The 24,767-nt window shown below is 64.9% G+C and overlaps 7 protein-coding genes across 7 annotated transcripts in view; 2 read left to right on the top strand and 5 right to left on the bottom strand.

Moving 5' to 3' along the window:
• The window catches only part of EMIHUDRAFT_455078 (hypothetical protein), a 9,617-nt gene extending 4,515 nt beyond the window's left edge, over window positions 1-5,102 (top strand). Inside the window, exons 16-25 of the mRNA XM_005788745.1 lie at window positions 323-375; window positions 558-605; window positions 909-955; window positions 2,145-2,256; window positions 2,722-3,264; window positions 3,713-3,742; window positions 4,050-4,136; window positions 4,204-4,428; window positions 4,503-4,565; window positions 4,703-5,102. Coding sequence (XP_005788802.1) covers window positions 323-375; window positions 558-605; window positions 909-955; window positions 2,145-2,256; window positions 2,722-3,264; window positions 3,713-3,742; window positions 4,050-4,136; window positions 4,204-4,428; window positions 4,503-4,565; window positions 4,703-4,795 — 1,301 coding nt within the window. The 3' untranslated portion in view covers window positions 4,796-5,102. The remainder of the gene's footprint in view (window positions 1-322; window positions 376-557; window positions 606-908; window positions 956-2,144; window positions 2,257-2,721; window positions 3,265-3,712; window positions 3,743-4,049; window positions 4,137-4,203; window positions 4,429-4,502; window positions 4,566-4,702) is intronic.
• Window positions 5,103-7,272: 2,170 nt separating this feature from the next.
• EMIHUDRAFT_57474 (hypothetical protein) lies at window positions 7,273-7,719 on the bottom strand (the record flags this gene model as incomplete). The annotated part of the gene is made up of 1 exon (XM_005788746.1): window positions 7,273-7,719. A coding segment is annotated over one exon (447 nt), but the record flags the coding sequence as incomplete, so codon positions are not given.
• Window positions 7,720-8,648: 929 nt separating this feature from the next.
• On the bottom strand, window positions 8,649-9,368 carry EMIHUDRAFT_423304 (hypothetical protein). Its single transcript, XM_005788747.1, has 2 exons — window positions 9,331-9,368; window positions 8,649-9,073 (listed from the first exon to the last, which is right to left on the bottom strand). Exons 1-2 carry the CDS (start codon window positions 9,350-9,352, stop codon window positions 8,868-8,870), a joined length of 228 nt encoding a protein of 75 aa, XP_005788804.1. The 5' UTR covers window positions 9,353-9,368; the 3' UTR covers window positions 8,649-8,867.
• A 199-nt stretch (window positions 9,369-9,567) lies between these two features.
• EMIHUDRAFT_70738 (hypothetical protein) lies at window positions 9,568-10,294 on the bottom strand (the record flags this gene model as incomplete). The annotated part of the gene is made up of 2 exons (XM_005788748.1): window positions 9,568-9,645; window positions 9,821-10,294. The coding sequence occupies 2 exons, from the start codon at window positions 10,292-10,294 to the stop codon at window positions 9,568-9,570; spliced, it is 552 nt and encodes a 183-aa protein (XP_005788805.1).
• Window positions 10,295-17,394: 7,100 nt separating this feature from the next.
• On the top strand, window positions 17,395-17,724 carry EMIHUDRAFT_226402 (hypothetical protein; the record flags this gene model as incomplete). The annotated part of the gene is made up of 1 exon (XM_005788749.1): window positions 17,395-17,724. One exon carries the CDS (start codon window positions 17,395-17,397, stop codon window positions 17,722-17,724), a length of 330 nt encoding a protein of 109 aa, XP_005788806.1.
• Window positions 17,725-20,311: 2,587 nt separating this feature from the next.
• Window positions 20,312-20,949, bottom strand: EMIHUDRAFT_455081 (hypothetical protein). Its single transcript, XM_005788750.1, has 2 exons — window positions 20,712-20,949; window positions 20,312-20,690 (listed from the first exon to the last, which is right to left on the bottom strand). Exons 1-2 carry the CDS (start codon window positions 20,724-20,726, stop codon window positions 20,337-20,339), a joined length of 369 nt encoding a protein of 122 aa, XP_005788807.1. The 5' UTR covers window positions 20,727-20,949; the 3' UTR covers window positions 20,312-20,336.
• Window positions 20,950-21,421: 472 nt separating this feature from the next.
• On the bottom strand, window positions 21,422-24,717 carry EMIHUDRAFT_110233 (hypothetical protein; the record flags this gene model as incomplete). Its single annotated transcript, XM_005788751.1, has 4 exons — window positions 21,422-23,041; window positions 23,276-23,752; window positions 24,027-24,418; window positions 24,708-24,717. The coding sequence occupies 4 exons, from the start codon at window positions 24,715-24,717 to the stop codon at window positions 21,422-21,424; spliced, it is 2,499 nt and encodes an 832-aa protein (XP_005788808.1).
• Between the last annotated feature and the right edge of the window lie 50 nt (window positions 24,718-24,767).

Genomic DNA, 24,767 nt, shown 5'->3' on the forward strand with positions numbered 1-24,767 from the left:
TATCTCGAGGACCTGCGGCTGCAAGTCGACAAGCATCTCCCCCTATCTCCCCCTATCTCCCCCTATCTCCCCTGATCTCCCCCTATCTCCCCCTATCTCCCCCTATCTCCCCCATATCTCGAGGACCTGCGGCTGCCAGTCGACAAGCCATGTCGACCAAGCTCCCCCTATCTCCCCCTATCTCCCCCTATCTCCCCCTATCTCCCCCTATCTCCCCCTATCTCCCCCTATCTCCCCCTATCTCCCCCATATCCGCCGACGGGTTGAGGGGGGCGAGCGGACGGCGGACTAGGGGAGTACACCTCTTCCATGAGTGAGTGGTAGGTCGCCTCGCCGCCGACGCCGAAGGGGCAGCGCGCCTCGAAGGGCGTCAAGGTGCCGAGAGAGGGGGAGGGGTGGCCGAGAGAGGGGGAGAGAGGGGGGGGAGAGCGCGCCTCGAAGGGCGTCAAGGTGCCGCTGCACGCGAGGGCCCTCCCTTCCCTTCCCCTCTCGCACAGACCCGTCCTCTCACAATGACTGATGCATCCATTGACCGCCCTGCCTGCTCTTCCGGCAAGGTGGTGCCGCTGCACGACGGCCCGAGCGAGTCGGTCGCCGACGTGCAGGTACTCTCGGGGAATCTCGGGGAATCTCGGGGAATCTCGGGGAATCTCGGGGAATCTCGGGGAATCTCGGGGAATCTCGGGGAATCTCGGGGAATCTCGGGGAATCTCGGGTGTTGAGCGAGTCGGACGCCGACGTGCAGCCGGCGCTCCACATGCTGCTAGACCTCCCCCTATCTCGGCTCGATCTCCCCCATGCTCCACATGCTGCTAGACCTCCCCCTATCTCGGCTCGATCTCCCCCATGCTCCACATGCTGCTAGACCTCCCCCTATCTCGGCTCGATCTCCCCCATCTCTCGCGCAGGCCAAGCTCAACATGCTAACGGCGCACAATGAGGAGCTGAGTGGGAGGCACGCACCGCCTAGACGCGGAAGATCTCCCCCTCTCTCCCCCCCGTCTCTCCCCTCACCTGGCAGCACGGCGCCTAGACGCGGAAGATCTCCCCCTCTCTCTCCCCCTGTATCTCCCCGCACCTGGCAGCACGGCGCCTAGACGCGGAAGATCTCCCCCTCTCTCCCCCCCGTCTCTCCCCGCACCTGGCAGCACGGCGCCTAGACGCGGAAGATCTCCCCCTCTCTCCCCCCCGTCTCTCCCCGCACCTGGCAGCACGGCGCCTAGACGCGGAAGATCTCCCCCTCTCTCTCCCCCCGTCTCTCCCCGCACCTGGCAGCACGGCGCCTAGACGCGGAAGATCTCCCCCTCTCTCCCCCCCCGTCTCTCCCCGCACCTGGCAGCACGGCGCCTAGACGCGGAAGATCTCCCCCTCTCTCCCCCCCGTCTCTCCCCGCACCTGGCAGCACGGCGCCTAGACGCGGAAGATCTCCCCCTCTCTCTCCCCCCGTCTCTCCCCGCACCTGGCAGCACGGCGCCTAGACGCGGAAGATCTCCCCCTCTCTCCCCCCCGTCTCTCCCCGCACCTGGCAGCACGGCGCCTAGACGCGGAAGATCTCCCCCTCCCTCTCCCCCCGTATCTCCCCGTATCTCGGGCCCAGCGGCTAGAGACGCCGTCTGGTCTCCAAGCCCGCCCTCGAGAGAGACACGCACGCAAACTGTACTCGACCGTACTTACTCCGCTGCAGTGTTCGCACCCCCCGTTAGCCACGCGCCGCTCTGAGGACACGCCGCACAACACCGCACACCCCCCGCCCTGAGGCTGGCGTACCCACCTCGCAGGCTGCCCCTCTCTCCCCATCTCTCCCCATATCTCCGCATATCTCCCGCCCTGAGGCTGGCGTACCCACCTCGCAGGCTGCCCATCTCTCCCCATCTCTCCCCATATCTCCGCATATCTCCCGCCCTGAGGCTGGCGTACCCACCTCGCAGGCTGCCCATCTCTCCCCATCTCTCCCCATCTCTCCCCATCTCTCCCCACCTCTCCCCACCTCTCCCCATCTCTCCCCACCTCTCTCCCCATCTCTCCCCATCTCTCCCCATCTCTCCCCACCTCTCCCCACCTCTCCCCATCTCACCCCATCTCTCCCCATCTCACCCCATCTCTCCCCACCTCTCCCCATCCCCACCTCTCCCCATCTCTCGCAGGCAAGCGACCGTGCCGGAGCTCGACAAGCTGCTCGCAAAGATCGGCGAGCTCGGCTGCCCCCCGATGCGCCAGTTCTCGCTGACGAACCGCACGTCCGTCATCAAGGAGCGCGTGTCTCCCCCCATCTCTCCCCCCCCCCCCCCCCCCCTCCCTTTCCGGCGGCGGCGTGCCGCTCAGGACGAGGACTCTCCCCATCTCTCCCCACATCTCCCCATATCTCCCCACATCTCCCCATATCTCCCCACATCTCCCCATCTCAGGAGGGCCCGCAGACCGAGTTCATCTCTCCCCATCCCTCCCCATCTCTCCCCGCATCAGGACATGACTCTCATCCTCGGGATGGTCTGGTCCCTCATCCTTCGCTACAACGTCGCCGACATCTCGGAGGGCGACAAGACGGCCAAGGAAGGACTCCTGCTCTGGGCAAAGACCAAGGCGGCCGACCGCAGCGCCGTCTAGACGGCCCCGTCGGGGGGGGGGGGAGAGGCGGCGTCTCTTCACGGCGGGGTGGGTGTGAACAGGTGGAGGAGGTGTCCAAGGGCGAGGTCAAGGTCTGCCCCCCCCCCACCCCCTTCCCAGGTGGCCGAGATCGACGGCTACCGCGAGTCGCTCGAGGCGCTGCAGTGCGACCTCGACGCCATCGCAGCCTACGCCGAGGAGATGGGGTCGATGCGGATCAGCCGCAACCCGTACTCGCGCTTCGGCATGCCGGACCTCCTCGCGCACATGAGCCGGTGCGAGGCGGCGCTCGAGGCGAGGCAGGTGTCGGTGCAGGAGGCGCTCGCGCACCAGCAGCAGATCGACGCGACCAAAAAGGCGTTCGCGGCGGCGGCGGACGCGATCCTCGAGTTCGTCAAGGCGGAGCGCGCACAGCTGGACGAGGTCGCGCCGCCCGGGCTGGTCATCCAGCCCGACGACACGGCGGCGATCGAGAAGGGCAAGGCGATGGGGAGTGCGCTGGACGCGCTGATGGCGCCGGACGCCAAGGAGGGGCGCGACGCGAAGCTGCTGCCGGCGCAGGAGCTGTCCGACAAGCTGATGGAGGCCGCGGAGCTGGACAACCCGTACACGGCGCAGACGATCATGACGCTCAAGACGCAGATCGACCTCCTCGACAAGGTGCTGTGAATAGAAGAGCTGTGAATAGAACAGCTGTGAATAGAACAGATCGACCTCCTCGACAAGGTGCGGAGATATGGGGAGATATGGGGAGATATGGGGAGATATGGGCAGATCGACCTCCTCGACAAGGTGCGCCGTCGCGGCAGCCGGTAGTACGGCGCCTGTTCACAGCTGGAGGTGTGAAGAGGCGCCGTCGCGGCAGCCGGTAGTACGGCGCCTGTTCACAGCTGGAGGTGTGAAGAGGCGCCGTCGCGGCAGCCGGTAGTACGGCGCCTGTTCACAGCTGGATGTGTGAAGAGACGCTGTTCACAGCAGCCGGTCCTCGACGCGTCGAGGGGCAGCTCCTCCATGGGGAGATATGGGGAGATATGGGGAGATACGAGGAGATATGGGCAGCTCCTCCATGAGGGGGGCCCTTCCGAGCCCGTCAGGCGCCCCTTGTCAGGTGCTGCGCGACAAGCGGTCCTTTGTCGAGGGGCAGCTCGCGCGCGCTCAGGCGGGAGATAGAGGGAGATAGGGGGAGATAGGGGGAGATAGCGGTCCTTCGTCGAGGGGCAGCTCGCGCGCGCTCAGGCGGAGACACTTCCTAGACACTTCCTAGACACTTCCTAGACACTTCCTTCGTCGAGGGGCAGCTCGCGCGCGCTCAGGCGGAGACACTTCCTAGACACTTCCTAGACACTTCCTAGACACTTCCTTCGTCGAGGGGCAGCTCGCGCGCGCTCAGGCGGAGATAGAGGGAGATAGGGGGAGATAGGGGGAGATAGCGGTCCTTCGCCGAGGGGCAGCTCGCGCGCGCTCAGGCGGAGATCACGAGCGAGCAGTACGAGGAGATCAAGAAGGTCTTCTACCACTTCGACAAGTCCAAGGACGGGCTGCTCCTATTCACAGCTGTTCTATTCACAGCTCTTCTATTCACAGCTCTTCTATTCACAGGACGGGCTGCTCAACCAGCTCGAGTTTGCGGCCGCCATCAAGGCGATGGACTTCGAGATAGCGGACCACGAGCAGGAGCCGACTTTCCTCCGGTTCGCCAAAGAGGGGCAGCGCGCCGAGGAGCCGGCGGCGATGACCATCGACCTGAGCGGCTTCACCACCTTCGTGCTCCAGCAGTACAAGGACAACGACACCAAGGACACCCTCTTCGCGGCCTTCGAGACGGCACGCCGACGGCGACGGCGCGCCGCGACACCGCCCAAGGCGCCGGCCCTCACGCCGAGGCTGGGCGAGAGTAGGTTGCAAACGGCAAGGACACGCTGTCCGCCGAGGACATCCGTGCGGCGATCCCGCAGGAGGAGGCGAGCCGCACGGGCTAGCCGAGAGGAGTTTGCCCCAGAGTAGTTGGCGGCCCGCAGGAGGCGAGCGAGCACTGCTGCTGCAAGAGACGGGCGCTGCGACCCTTCCCCCCCCCCCCCTCCCCCCGTGCGGCGGGCAGGCGGACTACCTGCTCTCGCAGCTCGAGCTGAAGGACGGCGACCACGGCCTCGAGTACAAAAAGTTCACAGAGGCCATCTACGGCGGCACCTGAGGGGAGGGGGGGAGAGCAGGCCCACACGGCAGCATGTGCATTAGACAAGGGCGTCGGCCCACCCCTCCCCCCCGCTCCCCGCTCTCCGCCACTCCTCTGCTCTGCCAGGGAGCGTGCGGCTGGGGACGGGCGCGGTGGCGTAGCAGTCTTGTGGAGCGTATTGCGTCGAGCCAGCGGCGCAGGCTGCTGCGGCGACCGCCGCTCCGCCGCACGGAGGCGCACGCATTTCCGCGTGATCGGTCGGTGTCACGAGGGAGAGAGCAAGCTAGACGAGCCTTTGTGTACAAACAATGTGTTTTTCGAGCGCCGCCGCAGGGGGGTGCTCTCAAAAAAGAACTCATGGAATCGCCCCCGTGCTGGCGACTCTGGGGGGAGGCGGGGGCCCCCGCCGCGCAGCAGTGCGGAAACGGGGGGAGCACGCGGGAGCTCCGGCTCTACTAGTCTCTACTAGCACCGACTTCCCGAATGATTACGGTTGATTAGAGGGAAGATTTGGAGAGATCTCGAGGAGTGCATACAGATAGACCCTCCAACCATCAGAAAACTCCGACCTGATCGGTCGTACTGACCGCCGACAGATCACTCCAGACAGCAGACAGGCCGACGTCTGCACACGCGGCCGGCCGGGCGAGAGGCTTGACACGATCCGACCCTGCGACCCTGACGCTGCTGCTCTAGCTATCAGACATGCACTGCTGACTGCTGCCACAATGTGCGACCTGTGCTGGCCCACTTGGCGGCCTTCCCGGTCAGTGGTGAGGCGCAGTTCAGAGCTGTCGATGGCGCGATGCCGCACTGGTCCCACATTGGTGACACGAGACCACCAAGTTTGCCGGTCCAAGAGAGAGGCACCGGCGCTCTCCTGAGAAAGTGCATGGTCCCTCTTGACTGCCCATGCGCGCGAGGCTGTGTAGGCATAGCCTCGAGAGTGCCAGCAGCCAGTCGCCGAGGCAGTTTGTGACGCGCATTGCGTCAGAAGCGTGCACGCGCTGGAAGGACACCTTCCTACTGGCCGTACGATCAGGTCGTCACTGAATGGTGGATACTAAGGCCGCGAGCTATGCAGGTGGTCAATTGTGCAGCATGGCACGGTCAGCAGCGCCGACAGGCTGTCGCAAGGCGTGTTACTGGTAAATCGTGAGTGGTATTGACCACTTATTTGTTCTCCTAGATGGTATGGTATGAGCAGAGAGTGGTATGGTAAATTACGAAACTCCGTGGAATCATCAAATTTTCGGGATCTGAGCCGAGTCTGAGGCTGGTTTGCGGCCAAATTCAGCGCCAAATTGGCAAAATACCGGGTATTTTGCGGGTATACCTGGGAAATTTATACTTGAAAAATAAGTATTTTGCCGATTTTTCCGATTTTTGTCAGATTTTGCCTCAGAAGTCGTGGTAAATCTTACCTCGATTTTTGAGGGGTTCTGTGAGAGCGGCTCTTTATGTGGCGCGCGATGGTCCGCGGCTACAGTGCCTACTATTTATCTCAATCTGATTATAACATCGATCTTCTGAGCGATTCTAAGATCAGGTCTGCCACCTCCCCACTGAAAACGAAAATCTAAGTTTCAAATCTCGAATAAATCTCGAAACCCACTTGAATGCTCACTGTTGCTTTTGGAATGAGCGAGCGACAGCGAGCCGCCCCCCCCTCGGAACACCAATCTAAAAGAACTCGCTCCGCCAAACACACGGCAAAAGCACGCTCCAAACAAAATCGCTAGTGAACACACAACTCATGCGTCGGCTCGCGTACTGAACAAAGGATCACAGCAGAACTCCCTCGCACGACACACACTGACTGGCACTAATGAACAAAGAAAGGACACAAAGGGTGAGGGAGCGAGCGGAGGGCGTTACAGGGAAGGCATGTCTAAAGGAGCGGCGCGTTGCGCAACCCCTCGCGGAGAACGTTGCGTGGGCGACGTCCCTCACGGGCGAGATCCCTCACGGGCGACGTCCCTCACGGGCGACGTCCCTCACGGGCGACGGCGACGTCCCTATCCCTAATGAGCGACATCCCTCACGGGCGACGTCCCTCACGGGCAAGATCCCTCACGGGCGAGATCCCTCACGGGCGACGTCCCTCACGGGCGACGTCCCTCACGGGCGAGATCCCTCACGGGCGACGTCCCTCACGGGCGACGTCCCTCACGGGCGAGATCCCTCACGGGCAAGAGCCCTCACGGGCAAGAGCCCTCACGGGCGACGCTCACGGGCGACGTCCCTCACGGGCGAGATCCCGGGCGAGATCCCTCACGGGCGAGATCCCTCACGGGCAAGATCCCTCACGGGCGACGTCCCTCACGGGCGACGTCCCTCACGGGCGACGTCCCTCACGCTTGGCAGGTACATATGCGCCACGCGCCCCAACCGCTCCTCTGGTCGCCGCCGGCCTCCGCGCATGTGGTGCATTTGCGCCGCTGGTACAGTGTGCTGTGCCGGATTGGCTTGCCATTCGTCCGGTTGCCAAGCACCATCTCCCACTGCGGCCGATCCCTGGTGTAGTAGTACATCGCGATCGAGCGCCGGCTCCGGTGCGGCGGGCATGCGAGCGGGTCCGCGTGGCCGTGATAGCTATAGTCCGTCGATGAGAAGACAACGAGCCGGTTGCGCACAGGCGCGATCCGGGCCTCACACTGGGTCATCGGCCGGTTCCACAGCTCGAGCTCCCCGCCCCACGCATCGTCCCAGTCGTGGTTCAGGAAGAGGAAGACGTTGACGCGGCGCTCAAGCCGCAGCTGTCGGTGCGAGTTGAAGTCGGCGTGGATCTGAAGAGAGCCGTTTCTCAGGATCTGGTGCAGCCCGGCACCAAAGAGGGTCGGGTCCACGATGAGCGGGCTGATCCCAGTGAGCGCTTCGAGGAAGGCGAGGAAGGGTGGGCTCTGCATCGCATGCACGACACCGCGAAGGTGTGGGCCCATCAGCTTGGGTTTGGAGTTTGCGATCTTGAGCCAACCGCCTTCTTTTTCGGCAAAGCACTTCCAACCACGCGCCTGTGCTGCATTGCAAGCCTCTGGACCCGCATCCAGCGCGTCCGGAAACTCGCGATCGATCGCCTCGAAGAGGCTCTCTGGGAACAGTCCATCGACATTTGATTGTTTTGGGCGCTACCAGTAAATCGCCAGCACTAAAACGGATGGGTGGCAGCGAAGGACGGCGATTATGCCGACGCCCTCGCCAAGGGCCACACGGTCATCCTCCTCGTGACCGAGTCGACCGGAGCATTCTCCGCCGACCTCGATCGCGTCCTCCGCCAGCTTGCGAGGACCGCACGCGCCAGTGGGTCCATTGACCACACGCCGTATGGCACCTCTCGCGCGTCCACCCGCTCACACTACACCTTCCACTCCGCCGCCATCTCCGCCGCCATCGTCACCGCCGACGCCCTCACCATTCAGAACTCGGCCGCCGCCCTCGGCTTCGAGCTCACCCTCGACCCTCGCGATCTCGCCCGGCGCTCGACGTCGGGTCGGCCGCCATTGCGGTCGGCGCCACCACCTCCTCCCGCCCCCCCCGCAGCCACTGCCGCGCGGCCGCCAATGCGACCGACCCCACCCTCCTTCCCCGACCCCGCCCTAAACGCCCCCGACAGCGAAGCCCGCGCCGCGCGCGGCACCCCCACCGACTCTACCTCCGACCCCAGGGCCTAGGCGGCCCGCCATGAAATCTAGCCGTGTGTGCTGGCGTCCGGGTCCCAGCGGGTTTTCACGTAACAAGTACACACTAAAACGCCGCGCGCGCGTAGAGTAGCGGGCGGCGGGCCTGGAGAGCAGTCTCTGTATATCGGATTTTTCTACTTTTTTGTGGGGTTTCAACTATCATGTTTGAGCCATGTCGTGCACACTTGCACATGGTTACAAAGAGAGAGAGAATGGTACGCAAACATCGTGACACCCCGCGTCTGCGGCCTCGCTCTCGTTCTCCTTCTCTATAGTCTATTTCGCGGCTGCTGTGGCCGGTGCATCGCGGCGACCGGGAAAGGGTATAGCGTAATCCGTAAAGCTACCGTACGTACGTAAACTGTACATCGAGGCCGGCGGAGGCGGGAAGCGGCATGGAGATGCACGGCTCAGCGCAGGCGAGCACCCAGCGCCGCCCCGGCAGCGAAGGCGAGCAAGCCGAGGCCCGCGGCCTCCATCCCGGAAATGGCGCGCGGCGGCGGTGGCGGCAGGAGCACCACGGGCGGCGGCGCGGCGGCGGGCGCACTGTCTCGAGCCCGCGGCATCGCGTCGAGCACCTGGAGCACCGCGTCCGAGGAGGCGATGGCGCCAAAGACTGCGGGGGAGGGGGGGGGGGGGAGTGGCGGGCGGGCGGCGGGCGGGCGGGCGGCGGCGGCGGCGGGGGGGGGGGGGGGGGGGAAAACTCAAAAACCCATCTCCCCCCACCTCCCCGGATTTCCCCCTTGGACCCCCCCCCACAGCCCCCCACAGGATGCTCACAATCCACCCCTTCTCGCTACTCCAGCAAACGGGGGGGGGGTGGAAGCGGCAGCAGCGCATCTCCCCACACCTCCCCGTATCTCCCCATCGCACCTCCGCCCTGCATCGTCACCATCTTGTGTGCCGCTGCGTGGTTGCCTAGTGATGCATCATGGCGTTGTGCACAGCATCTGTGAGTCAAATGCGTCGTCGCCCTCCTGTGCCGCTGCGTGGCTGCCTCTGTCGGTCGCGCCCGTGCCGTCTGTGATGAGGCAGCACTCGAATCCGCGGTCGTTTGCCTTTTCACAGACGCAAGTGTATGAACAGGTGCGCCGGCGCTACAGGCAGCACTCAAAGCCGCGGGTCGTTTGCCTCGCGCATCGTGGTGTGCACGCACACGTCCGTCGTGATGCCGCCGAGCAGCAGCCGCTGGCAGCCTGTCCACGCGTGGAGCTGTGAAGAGGCGCTGTTCACAGGTGAGTCGGCGAGCAACGGCCTCGGGTGGCAGCACGCTGTTTTGTGGGGGCGTGCCTGTAGCACTCCAAGTGTCGTGTCTGCACCAGCGAACCCACCCTCCTGGCAAGTTTCTCTAGACTGTCTTTACGCAATGCCCCCTAGGCCCGGCGCCTGTCGTGCGCAGCAGGTGCTCGAGGTCGGTGGCAAAGAAGGAGCCCTTGCCGGGCTTGTCGATGATATCCTCGCTCGGCAGCGGCCTGAGCTCGTCGATCAGCTCCCAGCCCGGCTCGCCGCGCACCAGCACCCGACCGCACGGCCCGGGCTGCCCGATCTCGGTGCCGATCGCTGTCGACCGCAGCCGCTTGTTCTGCGGGAGGTCAGCCAGACTCGGCCGATGGCCCTCTCGCGTGTGGATGACGCGCACGCCCGCGGCACGAGCCGCCGCCAGCACGCGCTGTAACGGCTTGATGGGAGCACGCGTGGCGGAGATATCGTAGCCCATTCGGTCGACGTAGCCTCCCTTGCCGCAGAAGTCGTGCTGCATGTCGATGAGGACCAGCGCCGTCGTAGAGGCGTCGAGCGGGCCGCCGCACGGCCAGGAGTAGGGCTGGGATCGCAACATCGTTCCTCTGCTACTACTCCTCTACTCGAGTACCCCCTGTATCGGGGTTATGGGGGGTTTACGAGGTGTGAACGTGAACAGAGTAGCCAGATCGCTGTCGATCGTTACGGCACGCATGGGGGGCCTCCCGGACGTATGATCCTAGCCCAATAAGCTCCACGGAGCAGATTTGGATTTTTGACAGAATTAAATGCACTGCCCCCGCTCGGTACTAATAGTCGTAGTTTTGGGGGCGGCGCCCCTCACGGCACCACACTGACGCCGGACAGCCCGAGATTAGCCTAGCAGTGAGTGGGAATCGCCTGCCGGTCGGCTTGGCACGAGCCAAGCACTTGGGCGGCCGTCAACCGAGTCCGAGCGGCGCCTGAGGTGGGTGCCACGGCGTCCGCACGAAGGCGTGGCGGGGTGAGGAGCCAGCGGTGGTGAACACCTCCCTGACGGGCGCGCGGCGCGCCGGATGGTCCGCCGAGGCCGCCGCCGCCCCGGCGGCGGCGATGGGGGCGGCGGGGCCGACCCGGCCGGCGTTTGTCGGCTCCACCTACAGAAGAGCAGTCTCTGTGGGTCGACGATACTAACTCGGTAGTAACGCTGAGCGGTGCTGTGCGACGCCGCGTCGTGCGCGAGGCGACCTCCTGGGGCTACCTGGGCTGGCAATGGATGCCACCAGGACGCACGGCTAGCAGGAGCCAGTCGGGCATGCCCTGCTGTGGAGCAGAGCCTGCTGGCGCACCGGCGATACTAACTCAGCGCGCCGCGAGAGGCAAATCTGGGCGACTTTGGAGGCGCAGTTCTCGAGCTTGCCGTCGACGATTGATGTCGGGTAAATTGTCACTGCCGTCCGGGAAGGTCTTCTCTCAGCAGGCCGAGCGCCGTGGCATCGCGCTGCTCGCAGCGCTGTCGCGGCGCCGAGAACCCCCAAAACTCGCGAGACCTCGATACTAACAAAGACTACGACACTGGGGGTACCCGTAGCTGCCCGTTCCCCCAGCTGGTGCCCCCCCCCCCCCCGCCACTGCCTTGCGTTGGCTCTGTAAAAAAAAGCCTCGGTTTCCAGCTGGTTTGGGTTCTGCATATAGGTAGGTCATCTCTCCCGTGTGTCTGTCTCGCGTCCACCCATACCGCGTTGGTGTTGTCCAGTCCGAGCCTGGCTGGCTGGCTGTTCTTCACCTTCCTACAGCTGGTACTTCTTGCTCCCTTGCTGCTTCGGGCGGTAGCAGACGCCTTTGTAGCCGGTGTTGCTGCTGCTACTGGCGGTGAGGGTGAGATGCGTATGCGTGATACGTAAGGGCTGGGATCGCAACATCGTTCCCCCCTCCCCCCCCCCTCCCCCCTTCCCCTACTGCCTTGCGTTGGCTCCTTGGCTCTGGAGCCTTGGGTTGGGCTCTGTACCGGGTACCCCGAGCCTGGTTGGGTTTTTTATATGTAGGTACTCGAGTAGGTCATTTCTCCCGTGTGTCTGTCTCGCGTCCACCCATACCGCGTTGGTGTCCAGTCCGAGCCTGGCTGTTCTTCATTCACCTTCCTCCATACATACACACATACATACATCGGCTTTAGGTTTGTTGTTAGCCGCTAGCCCTATCTCGCACTCATGGGTGATGACAATTCATTGGATGAGTGTTCGCGAGCAGAAGCCTGTTTGGCCCTGTACCCCAGCCTTGGGGTTATATTATTCCAGGGGGCGACCCCTCCGGGGAGGCCGGCTTTCCCCGTGCCGGTTCTCCCCAACCAACCCCGCCGGCAGCGCGAGCTGCCGGCCACATTGAGCGGTTCGTCCGCGTCGCGCACTCGTCCCAACCGGGGGCCGCAGACTCGTTCCGCGCGCCAACGTCTAGGGTACCATACTTGACCCCCCCCCCTTGGCGCCACGTGTCTTTTCGTGCCAAACCAGCGCGATCTCGGCGGGGCGTCAGCGCCTATCGGAGGGGCATCATGCGCTCCCGGGGCCGCCCGACGGCGCGGGCCTCTTGCCGATGGACCCAGCCGAGGTGCCCGACCAGTCGGAGTGGCGCTGACGCGCCGCGCGCGACCACCAGCCAGCTTTCCGGCCGGGCCGAGAACGGTGTGTCGAGAAAGTAGACACTCCAAACAGTTGCCGAGTTTTTTGCCTCTTTTTGAGCGATGCTGCTGCACACCCAGCCCACCAGTGATACTAGAAGCACCAGATTTACCCCGTCGCGAGCTTGACCGTCACCCCGGTGACCGCCCACAGGTGGCTGATCGCGGCCGCCGCTCACGCTGCTTTTCGGCGCCTGGCTCTCAGAGGGCCCCTGCGGCTCTCTCTCGTCGCGTGACCGCCGCCGACATCATGTGCTCGGTCGTCCCCGCCGGCGCGGAGCTGCGCCACGTCGAATTGTTCGGTCACTCGACCGCCGGCGCGCCCGCCGGCTCACCTCTCGCGCCGCCCCTTCGCACAAAGCCCGCTCACGCCGCACGTACTCAGCCATCGGCGCGACATCACCCCCGCGCAGGCACCTCGCGACGGGTCGACGCACTCGTGCGGCTCAACGCAGAACTACGGAGCGACCTCCGCCGCGGCTCGGCGCTGCCCATGGCAGCAACAGGTGCCGCCCCACCACCCGCCTGCTGCCTCTGCCTCTCTCAGCCATGCGACCCCTCCGCCAATGCACACCTCGAACGCGACGTCAGATCCCGCTGCGACTGGCAACAGTCGCGGCGATGAGGCCTCCGCCAGCACTGATCGTCACAACTCGTCTGTTACGCTACACGTTTTTGCCCTGTGCAGGTGAGCGGACCGCTGCAGCCGCAGTGGAGCCGCGGGTCGGGCGAGGGAATGGCCTTTTGGCGCGGCGCTGCTATGTGCCTGCGCGCTCATGGCGCGTTCAGGGGTGCGCCTGCGGTGTGTAGACTGCGGGGCGCCGCGATAGCGCGGCGCCGACGATTGTGTCGCTCATTGTCACACCGTCGACACGGTCACAGTGTGTGTGCAGTGCGTCCACTCCGGCGACCGTGACGCCGTCGGCGCTCGCCTATACCGGCTAGTGTGGAGCTCTCAGTGTGGTTGCGTGTTGTACTAGTGGTGCTGCACTAGGCGGCCCGTTTTTAGCAAAAAGCAGATACCACATCGCGTGTGGTCGTCGAAAAACCGCATGTTCGCCCGTCTGGGACCTCTTCGTACGGCTCCAAAAACCGCTCCTTAACGACGACTACGCGGCCCGGCGGTCGATCTGCGCCTTCTCAGCGGTGGAGGGGATGTGGTCGGTACGTGCGGACCGCGTGGTGCTGCGATGGCTTGACGAGTGCGACTCCCAGCGTCGACTTTTCGACCCCACGGAGCCTCTGCTGCTCCGGGGGGGGGGGGTCTGCAGACCACCCGGCCGAACTTCAGAGTCGCGGTGCTCCTCAAATACCGCTCAAACGCCCCCGATGTTGTGGAGGGGACATATGCTGATGATCCTGGCCCGATTGGTTCGCGCAGAAAGCTTCTGTGCGGTCGTTAAGGTTCGCTCCCCGCACACCGGCCCGGAAGTATGGTACCCTAGAAACGGCTGGTGACGCTGTGTTGCCCTTGAGCTAGTCCTTCCCCGGTCGCCTAGCCTCTGCGCTGTCTGGCGAACGCCTGTATGCCATGCGCGCGGACCACGCTTGCGTGGATACGTGGCTGGCAGGCTGACCCGTGTGCGGAGTAACCCGCGCACGGGGACACTTCACGGGTTCGAGTCGTCAAACATTAAGCAGCGGAGGTGTGCCGAGGGGGACCGGGAGGCGGTAAGTCGTCGTCGCCCGGCGCTGCTTGCAGCACCATGGCGAGGACGCTAAGAGGTTCCTCTTTTCCGCGCCCCCCCCTCAAGGCGCGCGATACACATTGAGCTTAGCCTTCGATGTTATGAAACAAACGCAAGGCGGACATGGCATATCGCTCTCGGGCCCACAGACATCCCGCACACCCGCCGCCCCCCGCGCGCGCCCCACCCCGGCCGGGAGAAAGGGAAGTGACAGCTTGGGATGGCAACAGAACGAGTATCTTGCACTCCATGTGCGAGGACCCGGACCAGAGGCCCGGCGTGATGATCTCGCACGAAATAAATAAAACGGACACCACCCCAGGAGATGAGTAAAAAGGAACACTCAGGTCCCCGCCGTCCCCGCGCGGGACCCCGCGCCCGTGCGGGGCTCGTTTTGAGGGTTTGTCACGAGGGGGCCAGGCTGGGGACCAGGGCTCGTTGTGTGTGTCAAACTGTGGGTGTCGGGTTCGGCCGCGACTAGCCGGGGGGGCACTTGGAGCACTTGGAGTGCAGTCGGTAACCTCACATCCAGGGCCGGGGAGCTAAGAAGCGCACCCAGCGGGCCGGATGATCGGCATCGGGCTACGGGCTAGAGAGCCCTGACCCCTAGGGGGGTGCGCGTTCGCAGGGAATAAATAAAAACGGACACCTCTCTACTAAAAACGGACATCTCCCTCAATAAAACGCACATCTTACTAGGAGAGTAAAAAGGAATAAAAAATAAAATCATGAAAGTTCATAAAAAAGAGATACCGTCCACCACACACCACTCACACCAGGGATTGCTCACCTCAGTGGAGGGTGCCTCGCGCAACCGAGGGGGAGGGGAGAGAGGGGGGGCGGGGGGTAGCTGCCCAGTTTTTCTTCTAAGCAACCATAAGGGGCATGGCGCGAGACGCGAGAGAGACCGCGTATATGACTTATGAGAGTACACGGCTGTTCCCCTGTTGTACACGCCGGTCCGGCGGTCCGCGATCGCCGCGCACGCCGCGTCCCGCGCCGCGCGCCGGCGCCTCCCTGTCCCGATTTTGCACATCACAAGGCCCGAGATCGGCCCCATAAACAGGGTTGCCAAAGAAGCAAGCGAGCCCCGCTCCCGTCTCGGCTCAGCCGGTCGCGGTCGCGGTCATGCGTCCAGCTCCAGGGAGAGGCAGAGCGTGGATAGCGTCCGCGGGATCCGCCGCGCAATGGGGAAGCAGGCTGCCCACCACGGCCGCCGCACGGGCTTCACCGGCTCGCGGCTCCGGAGCGAGAGGGAGAGGGTAGCCGAAATAAATATAAAACGGACACCTCTACTGCGCGAAAAACATGCGCGCTTCAGGCCCACGCCTCGATCTTCTTGGGCAGCAGCTGGTTGGACACGTCCTCTCCGTGTCCTAGGCAGGCGTCTTCGCCCTTGCCCCAGGTAAAGACAGCGCTGTCGGCGATGAGGGAGAGGCTATGGTACTCTCCAGCCGACACGGCAACGACGCGCTGGCCAGCCAAAGCCTCGATCTTCTTCGGCAGCTGCTGCAGTTGCTCGTCGCCGTGGCCCAGTCGGCCATCCTCTCCAAGCCCCCAGCTCCAGACGGCGCCGTCGGCGGTGAGGGCGAGGCTGTGAGACAGTCCAGCCGACACAGCGACGACGCGCTGGTCAGCAAAGGCCTCGATCTTCTTCGGCAGCAGCTGGCGCCGCTCGTCGCCATGGCCCAACCTACCATAGGTTCCCTGGCCCCAGCTCCAGACCTCTCCGTCGGCGGTGAGGGCGAGGCTGTGTTCGCCTCCAGCCGACACGGCGACGACACGCCGGCCAGTCAAGGCCTCGATCTCCTTGGGCAGCAGCTGCTCCTGCAGGTTGCCGTGGCCCAACTTGCCATAGTCTCCATCGCCCCAGCTCCAGATGGCGCCGTCGGCGGTGATGGCGAGGCTGTGGTACTGTCCAGCCGACACAGTGACGACGCGCTGGCCAGCCAACGCCTCGACCTTCTTCGGCAGCAGCTGGCCCTGCTGGTCGCCGTGGCCCAGCTGGCCAAAGCCTCCATAGCCCCAGCTCCAGACAGCGCCGTCGGCGGTGATGGTGATGCTGTGGTAAGCTCCAGCCGACACAGCGACGACGCGCTGGCCAGCAAAGGCCTCGATCTTCTTCGGCAGCAGCTGGTCCTGCTCGTCGCCGTGGCCCAGCTGGCCAGAGCCTCCATCGCCCCAGCTCCAGACGGAGCCGTCGGCAGCGAGGGCGAGGCTGTGGAAATCTCCAGCCGACACGCTCACAGCACGCTCGCCGCCCAGGGGAGAAGGGAGGCGGGTCAGCGTGTTGAGCTGCGTCACTTCATCGCCGTGGCCCAGCAACCCTGGAGCGTAGGACGGCGCTGAGCCGCACGACGAGAGCCGCCCCTCGCCGTCGATGAAGAGGCTGTGTTGTTCGCCTGCCGCCAGCCTCGCCGGCGGGTTGGACTCGCGCAGCAAGGCATAGTAGCACAGCCACCGCACAGCGCAGCTCTCTCCCTCTGGCTGCGCCGGCGGCTCGTAGCCGGCCTCTTGCAGGCGCAAGCGGATGCCCTCCAGCGCAAGCGAGGCGTGGAAGAGCAGCGAGACGGCCGCGACGCGAGCGATGTCGGCGGGGTCGCAGCGAGAGAGGGCGCGCACGAGGAGCTCCGTGGGGAGATCGAGGAGGCGGGTGGGCGGCGACGCGTCCGGCGAGGGGGCGGCGGCGGAGGCGGCGAGGCGGCGCGAGCGGCGCCGCGGGGCAGACATCGCGAGAAAAAGAATTTCCGCGCGCAGGATTTTGAACAGTGGTCTCATCCCTCCCTTGGGTTGTCTGTTTTCTTTCTTTCTTTCAGTGATGTCAAAAAGAATTATCCCTCGACCTTCCGTCCTTTCTTTCGTCGCAATTTACTCCCCAGTCACTCCCGGAGCCCTCCCTAGCCATCAACCCGCGGACCTCCACACCAAACCCGTCCCCCCACGAGAACGAGCCGCCCGGGGTGGAGCGCCGCCACCTGCCGGGCCTCGCGCACCTCCCACAGACACACCCCTCCCACGAAGAAGAGTAGGACCGCGGAGTGCTCCGCCGCGTGCCGCCTCGCCCCCGCCAGCCTCGCGCGCGCGCGGGAGAGGAGCCCCCCCGCCGCCTCGGCCGGCGAGACGCGCACCAGCCCGCGAGGCTCCTCGCCGGCCAGCACCCGCTCGAGCAGCCGCCGCGCGACGGGCTGGTACACGTCCCCCTCCGCCTGCAGGGGCGGGGTTCGATGCCGCGGCCCCTGGACGCTGGAGACGCGCCATCACAGAGGTGGGTCACTCTTTCGCCGCCCCCGCGCTCAGATCAAGTGCTGCTACCCACGGTCCGAATGCGAGGCGCGGCCCAACTTACCCTGCGCGATGGCTCCAGTGCCAGAGATGGGCCTCCCAGAGCACACATGCCCCGATTGGGAGCCGGAGCCGGAGCCGGAGTCGGAGCCGGAGCCGTACGGGCGCATGCTTTTTGCGCCGGACGGCCATGCGGAGCTCGGCCGCGTCGAAGACCGCCACACGGTGTGCGCCGACACGCCGGACGAGCTCCTCGCACCTGTCGCGGAGACCCTCGGGCTCCCCGCTGCCACTTGCGCCGAGCTCCTTCTCGAAGGCGCGTGCAAGCTCCGTGAGGTCAAGGACGTGTGCGCCAAAACGTGTGAGGCGTGCAAGAAAGACAGGGAGGCAAGCTTGGGGTAGACATGAAGTGCACCGGTTCTGATGGACCTTTGGCCAGCTTGGGGTAGACATGAAGTGCACCGGTTCTGATGGACCCTTGCGAGAGGTGGCGAGCGGAGCAAGAGCGGTGACCGGTGTACGGGGCTCCTCGCCACTTTGCTGCTATTTGACCTCAACTCGCGGCCCGCCGCGCGGCTCTCCGAGCGCGAGAGGAGTCGTCTACGAGGCGGCGGCGAGCGCAGGCGGCGGCGACGCGGCGGCGCGGCGGCGGATCGCGGCGCTGACAACGGCAGCAATCTGCGGCAGGCTGCTACTTGCTGCAGCAGCTGTTGCTGCTGCTGCTGCTCCGCTGCTGCTGATTGTGGATACCCATACCTCCGATCACCCCGCCCGCCCGCCCCGCCCCGCCCGCCCGCCTCTCCCCGCTTGCCCGCCCGCCCGCCCGCCCGCCCGCCCGCCCGCCCGCCCGACCGACCGACCGACCGACCGACCACCCATTCCCATCACCATCTCACATACCTACAATAGGCGCTCTCGAGAGCTCCATTCGCGGCCTACTCGCTGCCTCGAGGGAGGAGGGGAAGAGGACGGGCGTGCTTGCGCGCCTGGCGCGAGGCCCCCCCCCGAAAGGCAAGTATTAGACCCATGAAACCGAGACCCATCCCCACCGCCCCGACCCCCCCACCCCCTTGCTCCCCTCCCCCCCTCGGGAGGGCCGAACTGAGGCGCCCGTGGGGACCCCGCAATTCCCTTCCCCCCTGGGAGGGCCGGACTGAGGCGTCGAGGGCCCCGCTCTTTCCCTCGCATAGCGGCCACTCTTCGGATCGCTGGTCGAGCGACCCGGGGGATGCCCCGCGCGCCTGACCCAGGCGCGAAAACGAATCTGCGAGGCGTGGCCGCTCACGCGGCCCGATGGGGAGGAACGGGGCGGACTACGGGGATCGGCTTCTTACACAGCCCTTCCCTGCAGCGAGCCCCCCTCCAACCCACCCGCGCTAGGTCCCGGGGGACGCAGGGGTCAGCCCCGCGCGACCTCGGGAACTAGCCGGGGCAGTCGGAGAAGGGGCAACTCCGCGCACTGACGGTCGGCCGCCAGAAAACACGCCTGCGAGCGAGCGGCGTGCGTGCGTGCGTGCGTGCGTGCAGAGCGGGCGGTGGGGCGATGGAAGTGAGGGCGTCGGCATGGGCGGTGGTGGTGAGAGCGGCGGTGAGGAAGGTGGTGGTGGCGAGGCCGGAGGGCAGCAGCCGCTGCCGCTGCTGCTGCTGCTGCCGCTGCTGCCGCCACCGCCGCCGCCGCCGCCCCCGCTGCTGCTGTTGCGGCACCTCGCATGCGCCACCAGAGCGGCTCAGGAAAACGCAGCGAGCTGCGTTGACAGCCCAATTCCTGAGCAGCTCTGTTCCCCTGCCGCCTACCCGCTCAATGTCACCATTGTAAAATGTGAAAGGGGGTAAGGTAAAGGGGGGGGGCAGTACCACAATGAGACGGGGGTACACCTACCGAACGATACCGGGATGGCTCTCCGGTACCGGCGTGATACCCGGGCGACATCTCCCCCGCCAATGGTAATGGAATGGGCATGATGAGGATGAGCATGATGGGTGACCACTCAGTGGGCACATGGATGTATGGGCCGAAAATGACGATGGGGGCCGAGCCCGCTCCCCTGGGACCACGCCGAAATTTCCCGAGGCCTCAAGCACGGGATGAGCATGACGAAAATGCAAGGAGTGAGCCGATGAGAATGAAATGCGCAACGATGAAAATGATGATGGGGGCCGAGCCCGATGAAGAGTGAGCCCTGAGTGAGCACTGATGGCACACGCGCATGCGTGTGCGTGTACAGCGCGTTCACGTGCGCGAATGGGCACCGCGAATGGGCAACTATCTTGCATGAGTGCGCCGCGCCCGGCCCGTCCCCGGGCCTAGCGACCCAGCAGGCTCGCGGCGCACGCAAGCCGGCCGCTCACCTGTGGGGAGACACCATACAGGCTCACCTAGCGTGGGTGTGGTGGCAGTCATGCCACGACACGGAGACACCAACACCATGTGGGCGCCCAAATCTGTTGTCTGATGCACCAAGCGTGCACCCAAGCGTGTAGGAAGCAGCCATCGTAATCTGTATACCAACCATTGCACCGGCCCAGACCAGCTGGAGGCGGTGCTCCAAGGTGCCGGACGAGCGGCACACGCCGCGTTGCAATAGCTGTCGGACTTGACGCGCTCGGTACGACGCCTGCGACCCGTCTCGGGTCAGGTGGCACGACGCTCATCGCGCCTACCAGCGCTGCCGTACAGGTTGCCACGACGAGGTCGAGCACGCTTCTATACGCTCGCCCAGCCTTCCTTTCCATCCCATAAGGTAGCCTGGGAACGGTGGCGGTCAGAGGCAAAGCCTACGAGGGGTGGTGGAACCACATGTCACGGCTACCGCCGGCTCGAGCCTCGACCCCACGATAGCCTCCGAAGGCTGACTTTGCGGCACCATCATCGACGATGTCGACGAGTTGGGTCGCTCTCGCGGTAGCCAGATGACCTCTCATAGAGTACTTTAGCATCATCGGCCATGGCCGCAGGGAGCGCGGGGGAGCGGGGCGCTGGGAGCAACACTTGACCCTCGCCGTATAAGAAACTCTCACACACCTAATAAAGTAACCTCCAAACGAGCTCTCTCTCGACTAACTCCCCTCTCTTTCGGCTCCACCTGGCCTGCCGGATTGCTGGGGACAGCCCCGATGCCGAACCGAGATCGCGCGGTGTGCAGTGCACGGCGCGCTCCCCCAAGCTCCCTCCACATGCGCATGGCCCAAGAATGTGGCGCCTCCGGCGGGGCGCTGCAGTTGGCCGAAGCCACCCCGAAACCACCCCGAGTTCCGTCAAGCGCCACCGCCGCCCCTCCAGCCCTGCGCGCCGCCGCTGCAAGGTGGCGGAGAGGCGACGGGCGCGACGCCCCGCCCACCCACCGCCCGCCATTGGCCCACGAAGGCATGAACGCGTCCATGAACGCGTCCATGAGCGCGTCCATGAGCGCGTCCGTCAACACACGCGTCCGTGGCGTGCGGTGACGTGTCCGGCGGCGGTGCTCAGAAGGCGGCGAGGGCGGCGAGCGCGGCCTGCACCTCGTGGATGGCGGCGGGCGCGCCCCGGAAGAGGCGGAGCCGCGCCGAGCGCGGGAAGGAGAAGGAGGCGGTGCAGTCGGCGTCGCCCACGTTGCAGACGTAGAGCTCGAAGGCGCCGGCAGAGGCGGCCTCGGCGGCGCGGAGTTCCGCGCCCCCCAAGCCCTCGTCGTCTAACGGCTCGAGCTTCAACGCGGACATCTGACTCCACTCGCTCGACCTGCTGACGCCGGTTGACATACATCGACGGATCTGCCTCAGCGAAGCTTCCAACTCTCCTTTCCGGAGAGGCGCTCATCACTACCATAACGGTGCTCTACCCCCGAAGGAGGGGTAGGCGCACCTCTCTATTACACAATGAGTGAGTGTGGGCCGGGGAGGGAGACGAGCGAGGTGTGTACCTTTTGATGATTGTACACTACCCCCAGGCAGCCAAAAGTGCGGTCGACACGGCTCTATACGTGAGCGTGAGGGGGGAGTCTCTTGGAGTTGTTTGCCCAGCCTTGACTTCTGACCTACAAAGAGTAAGAGAACCCACGTACGGAAACGAAAACACATCCAAACCAACACCACAACCGAGACAGACACCTGCTCTCGAAACATTCTAAGATGACGACTCCCCGCTCAAGTAGTAGAGCCACTGGCAGGGCTCGCTCCCTGGCACCGTCGCCGAGATGGTGAGCTTGCCCTTGGCGGACGTGGGCTGGCCCTCCTCAGGCTTGAAAGCCACCGCCACCGAGATCGACTTCTTCCCGTGGCCGGGCCCCGCAGCCGCGACAGACCACGCAAAGTCCATCGCGACGGGGCCCGTGTTGGCGAGCGGGAAGGAGAAGGTGCGAGTCTGAAACATCATCGTTGGCTTGAAGTTGACGGAGCTCGTCTCGCTCTCCAGCCATCCGTGCGCGCACCGCGCCGTCGCAAACACCTTGGGCCGCGCCGTCATGTCATCGCCCTCGCCATCCGTGAGCGCCTCATACGCTGGCTCCGGGTCCACCTTGACGACCCGGTGTCGCTTCGCGGGACTTGCAGCCTCCTCGCTGCGCTGCGCCGCCTCGCCGTCCGCGCCTTCAGGTGGCTCCACCTCCGCCTCGTCTCCGTCCTCGTCCGCCGCGGGTGGCGGCGGCACCGGCTTGCCCTGGTTCTTCGGGTCGGCGTTCCACGCTCGAATACGCTCGTTCTCTGCCCTTACCGCAGCCGCAGCCTTTGCCGCCACGGCCTCATCGCGCTGCCAGAGACGGTACTCTGCGTCCGTGAGCCACTGCGCCGTCGTCATCGAGTCGTCCCAGTCGGCGGGCGTCTCAGCCTGTGTGTAGCGGACCTTGGTCAGCTGGAGGGCAACTTCGGCCGCATCGTGCTCGAGCGGCTCCGCGGAGAGGAAGGTCGCCACTACCTGCTTGGCCGCGCCGGGGAGGAGATGGCCCACGCCCGGTGCGAAGGTCAGCCCCGGCAGGCTCTCCCACTCGAATCGGTACGGCGTCGACGAGTAGTTGTGGAGCGTGAAGTTTATGGACTTGGCGAGGCCAACCCCGACGTCCGAATAGTTGAGCGCATCTCCCTCGGCGTCGCCGTTCATCAAGCCTTCGACCGCCACGTCCTGGACGAACGCCTCGCCGCTGAGCTGGACCTGCGTCGCATCAAACGCGTTGTCGACCACCGAGAGGGAGAGTGCGCCCTTAAAGTCGCCCGCCTCGGAGGGTTGAAAGGTGACCTCCACCATCCGGATCTCATTGGGCGGAAGCGACATTGGCTCCTCGACCGCTTCGCACAGAAACTGGCCGTCCGACTGCATGGCCAGCGAAAAGCTAGCGGGCAGGATGCCTGCGTTGTGCAGCCGCACTTGCCGCCGAATAGCGCGCCCAACCATCACACGAGCAAACTGGAGCTGCGGCTGTCCCTCTCCTGGCGTGGACGATGGGACGCTCGCGACGACGTGCGGCAGGGTCCCCTCGCCAAGGAGGTCCACCGCGAGGAGCCGTGTGGCGGGGTCTGTGCCGTGCTCGACCTCCGCCTCAAACACTCCGGTGTGCGTCGCCATCGCGTGCGGATTGAAGAAGAGCGTGACGTACCGGTGCTCGTGCGGTGGGATGACGCACCGCTTGGGCTCCACCTCAAATGCGAGAGGCGCCCCCTGCGCGGCCTCCTGCCCCCGGGTCCGCAGGTCGACGGTGCACGACACGCGAAAGGGGTTGACGATCTTGAGCCGCTCCGACAGCTCGTGCCCAACCTGCGGGCCGTGAGTGGTGGCGGTAGAGACGCGAACTCGAGGGAGCATGCGACCCTCGAGACGGCCTGTGTCGACTCTTGACATGTGTGGAGGCAGGGTCCGAGCTGCTAAAGCCCAGCGCATCCACTGCACGCCGTGGGCTCGCTGCGGAGTGTGACGGTACCAAGGTAAGCATCTACAGCGCCTCGCCATGTGCGAGCCGAAGCAAAAGATGCGCTCCTCCTCACCAAACACGTTTTGCGGGAGGCCGGACGCGCCAAAATCGCCGCGACGCTGCACGGCCTGCTCCTCAAAGATGCTGGCGTAGTCGTCCGTTGCGATGCCGGGGACACACGACTCGCCGAGCAGCTCGTACTGCAGCCCCTCCGGGTCCTCCTCGGGGCTTCGGTCCGTCACGTCGACGACAAACGCGGAGGCGCAAGACTCCGCCTCCGTGCCGGCCACAAACTTGGCTGTGATTACCGCCACGCCTCCCGCCGCGACCACTCCGCTTGCGGGGGAGACGGTGAAGCTACCAAGGGTGAGCTCAGCCCGTGACGTGTCGTCCTCTGACGGCTCCTCGCCGCTAGCACGCAAGCAGTATGCAAACTCGAACTCGCCTGTGTTGGAGAGCTCGAGTGTGCGCTCCTTCTCCGCGCCATACATCAGCGGCCCAAAGTTGATCCCTCGCGGCACCACCGCGTACCGCGAGAAGCGCACCCGCGCGCTGACCTTGACTGGCGCGCCGAGCCACTTGAGCGTCTCGCCTAATCTCGGGTAATCTCGGGTAATCTCGGGTAATCTCTGGCGCCGCGGTCCGCAAGAGCATCTCGCCCGTCGAGAGCTCGGTGAATTGGATGCGCATGTCGGAGTTGCGCAGCAAGGTGAGCTCCTCCGTCGCCTGGAGCGTAAACTCGACCCGCTGCCGCTCGCCGCCCGGTGCGAGCACTCCCTCCGAGGGCGAAATGGCGAGGATGTCCCTGAGTGGCTGCTTGCGGCAGAGCACCTTGTAGCCGACGTCGTACTTCCCGCCGTTGACCAGCTCGAGGGCGCTCTCCTGCTTGTCCGCCACCTTGAAGGCTCCGAAGTCGAGCCCTTCAAACTGGTCGTCCGGCCAGGCAATGTCGACGTCGATGGCATACGCCTCGGCCGACACGTGAACGGAGTGCCTCTGCACGGCGCCGAGCTCCGCCGCCGCATCCATCACCTCAATGGCAAGGGTCTGCTCGACCTCCTTGGCCTCGCGGGCGTGGAAGGTCACCTGGACGTCGCAAGAGGCGCCGGGGGCGATGGTGCCTGACGTCGGCTCGATGGTGAAGTCCTCGCAGCCCGCCTCGTTCCCGTCGCCGGTGAGGGCGGCCAGGCTCTCAGCAGAGACCTCCCACCGCACAGGAAGCCCTCGCTGGGAGATTGGGGGTGCGCGTTCGCCAGGTGTATTCTTTTTTTGCTGCCCTCATCACGGGGTAGGTAGGGTAGGTCTGGGCCCTCCCGTCGGGGTTTTCCCTCTCTTCACGCTGGAATTTTCACGGCAGAAAAAGAAATTTTCCGGAAAAATCACGATGTCAAACGTCCCCAAATGGGTGATCTGATGCTTGTAGGGCCTGAGAGTGGCCTGCCATGTCACAGGAAGGACTGTGGTTGCAGGAGAGTACCACCACCCATCACTTTAGTTGGTATAGTACCCCACCTTCACCCATACTGTGATTTCTTTTTTAGTTTCCCATAAGTAGGGTAGGTAGGTAGGGAG

This window comes from Emiliania huxleyi (assembly GCF_000372725.1).
Source record: "Emiliania huxleyi CCMP1516 chromosome Unknown EMIHUscaffold_132, whole genome shotgun sequence".
NCBI lineage: Eukaryota > Haptophyta > Isochrysidales > Noelaerhabdaceae > Emiliania > Emiliania huxleyi.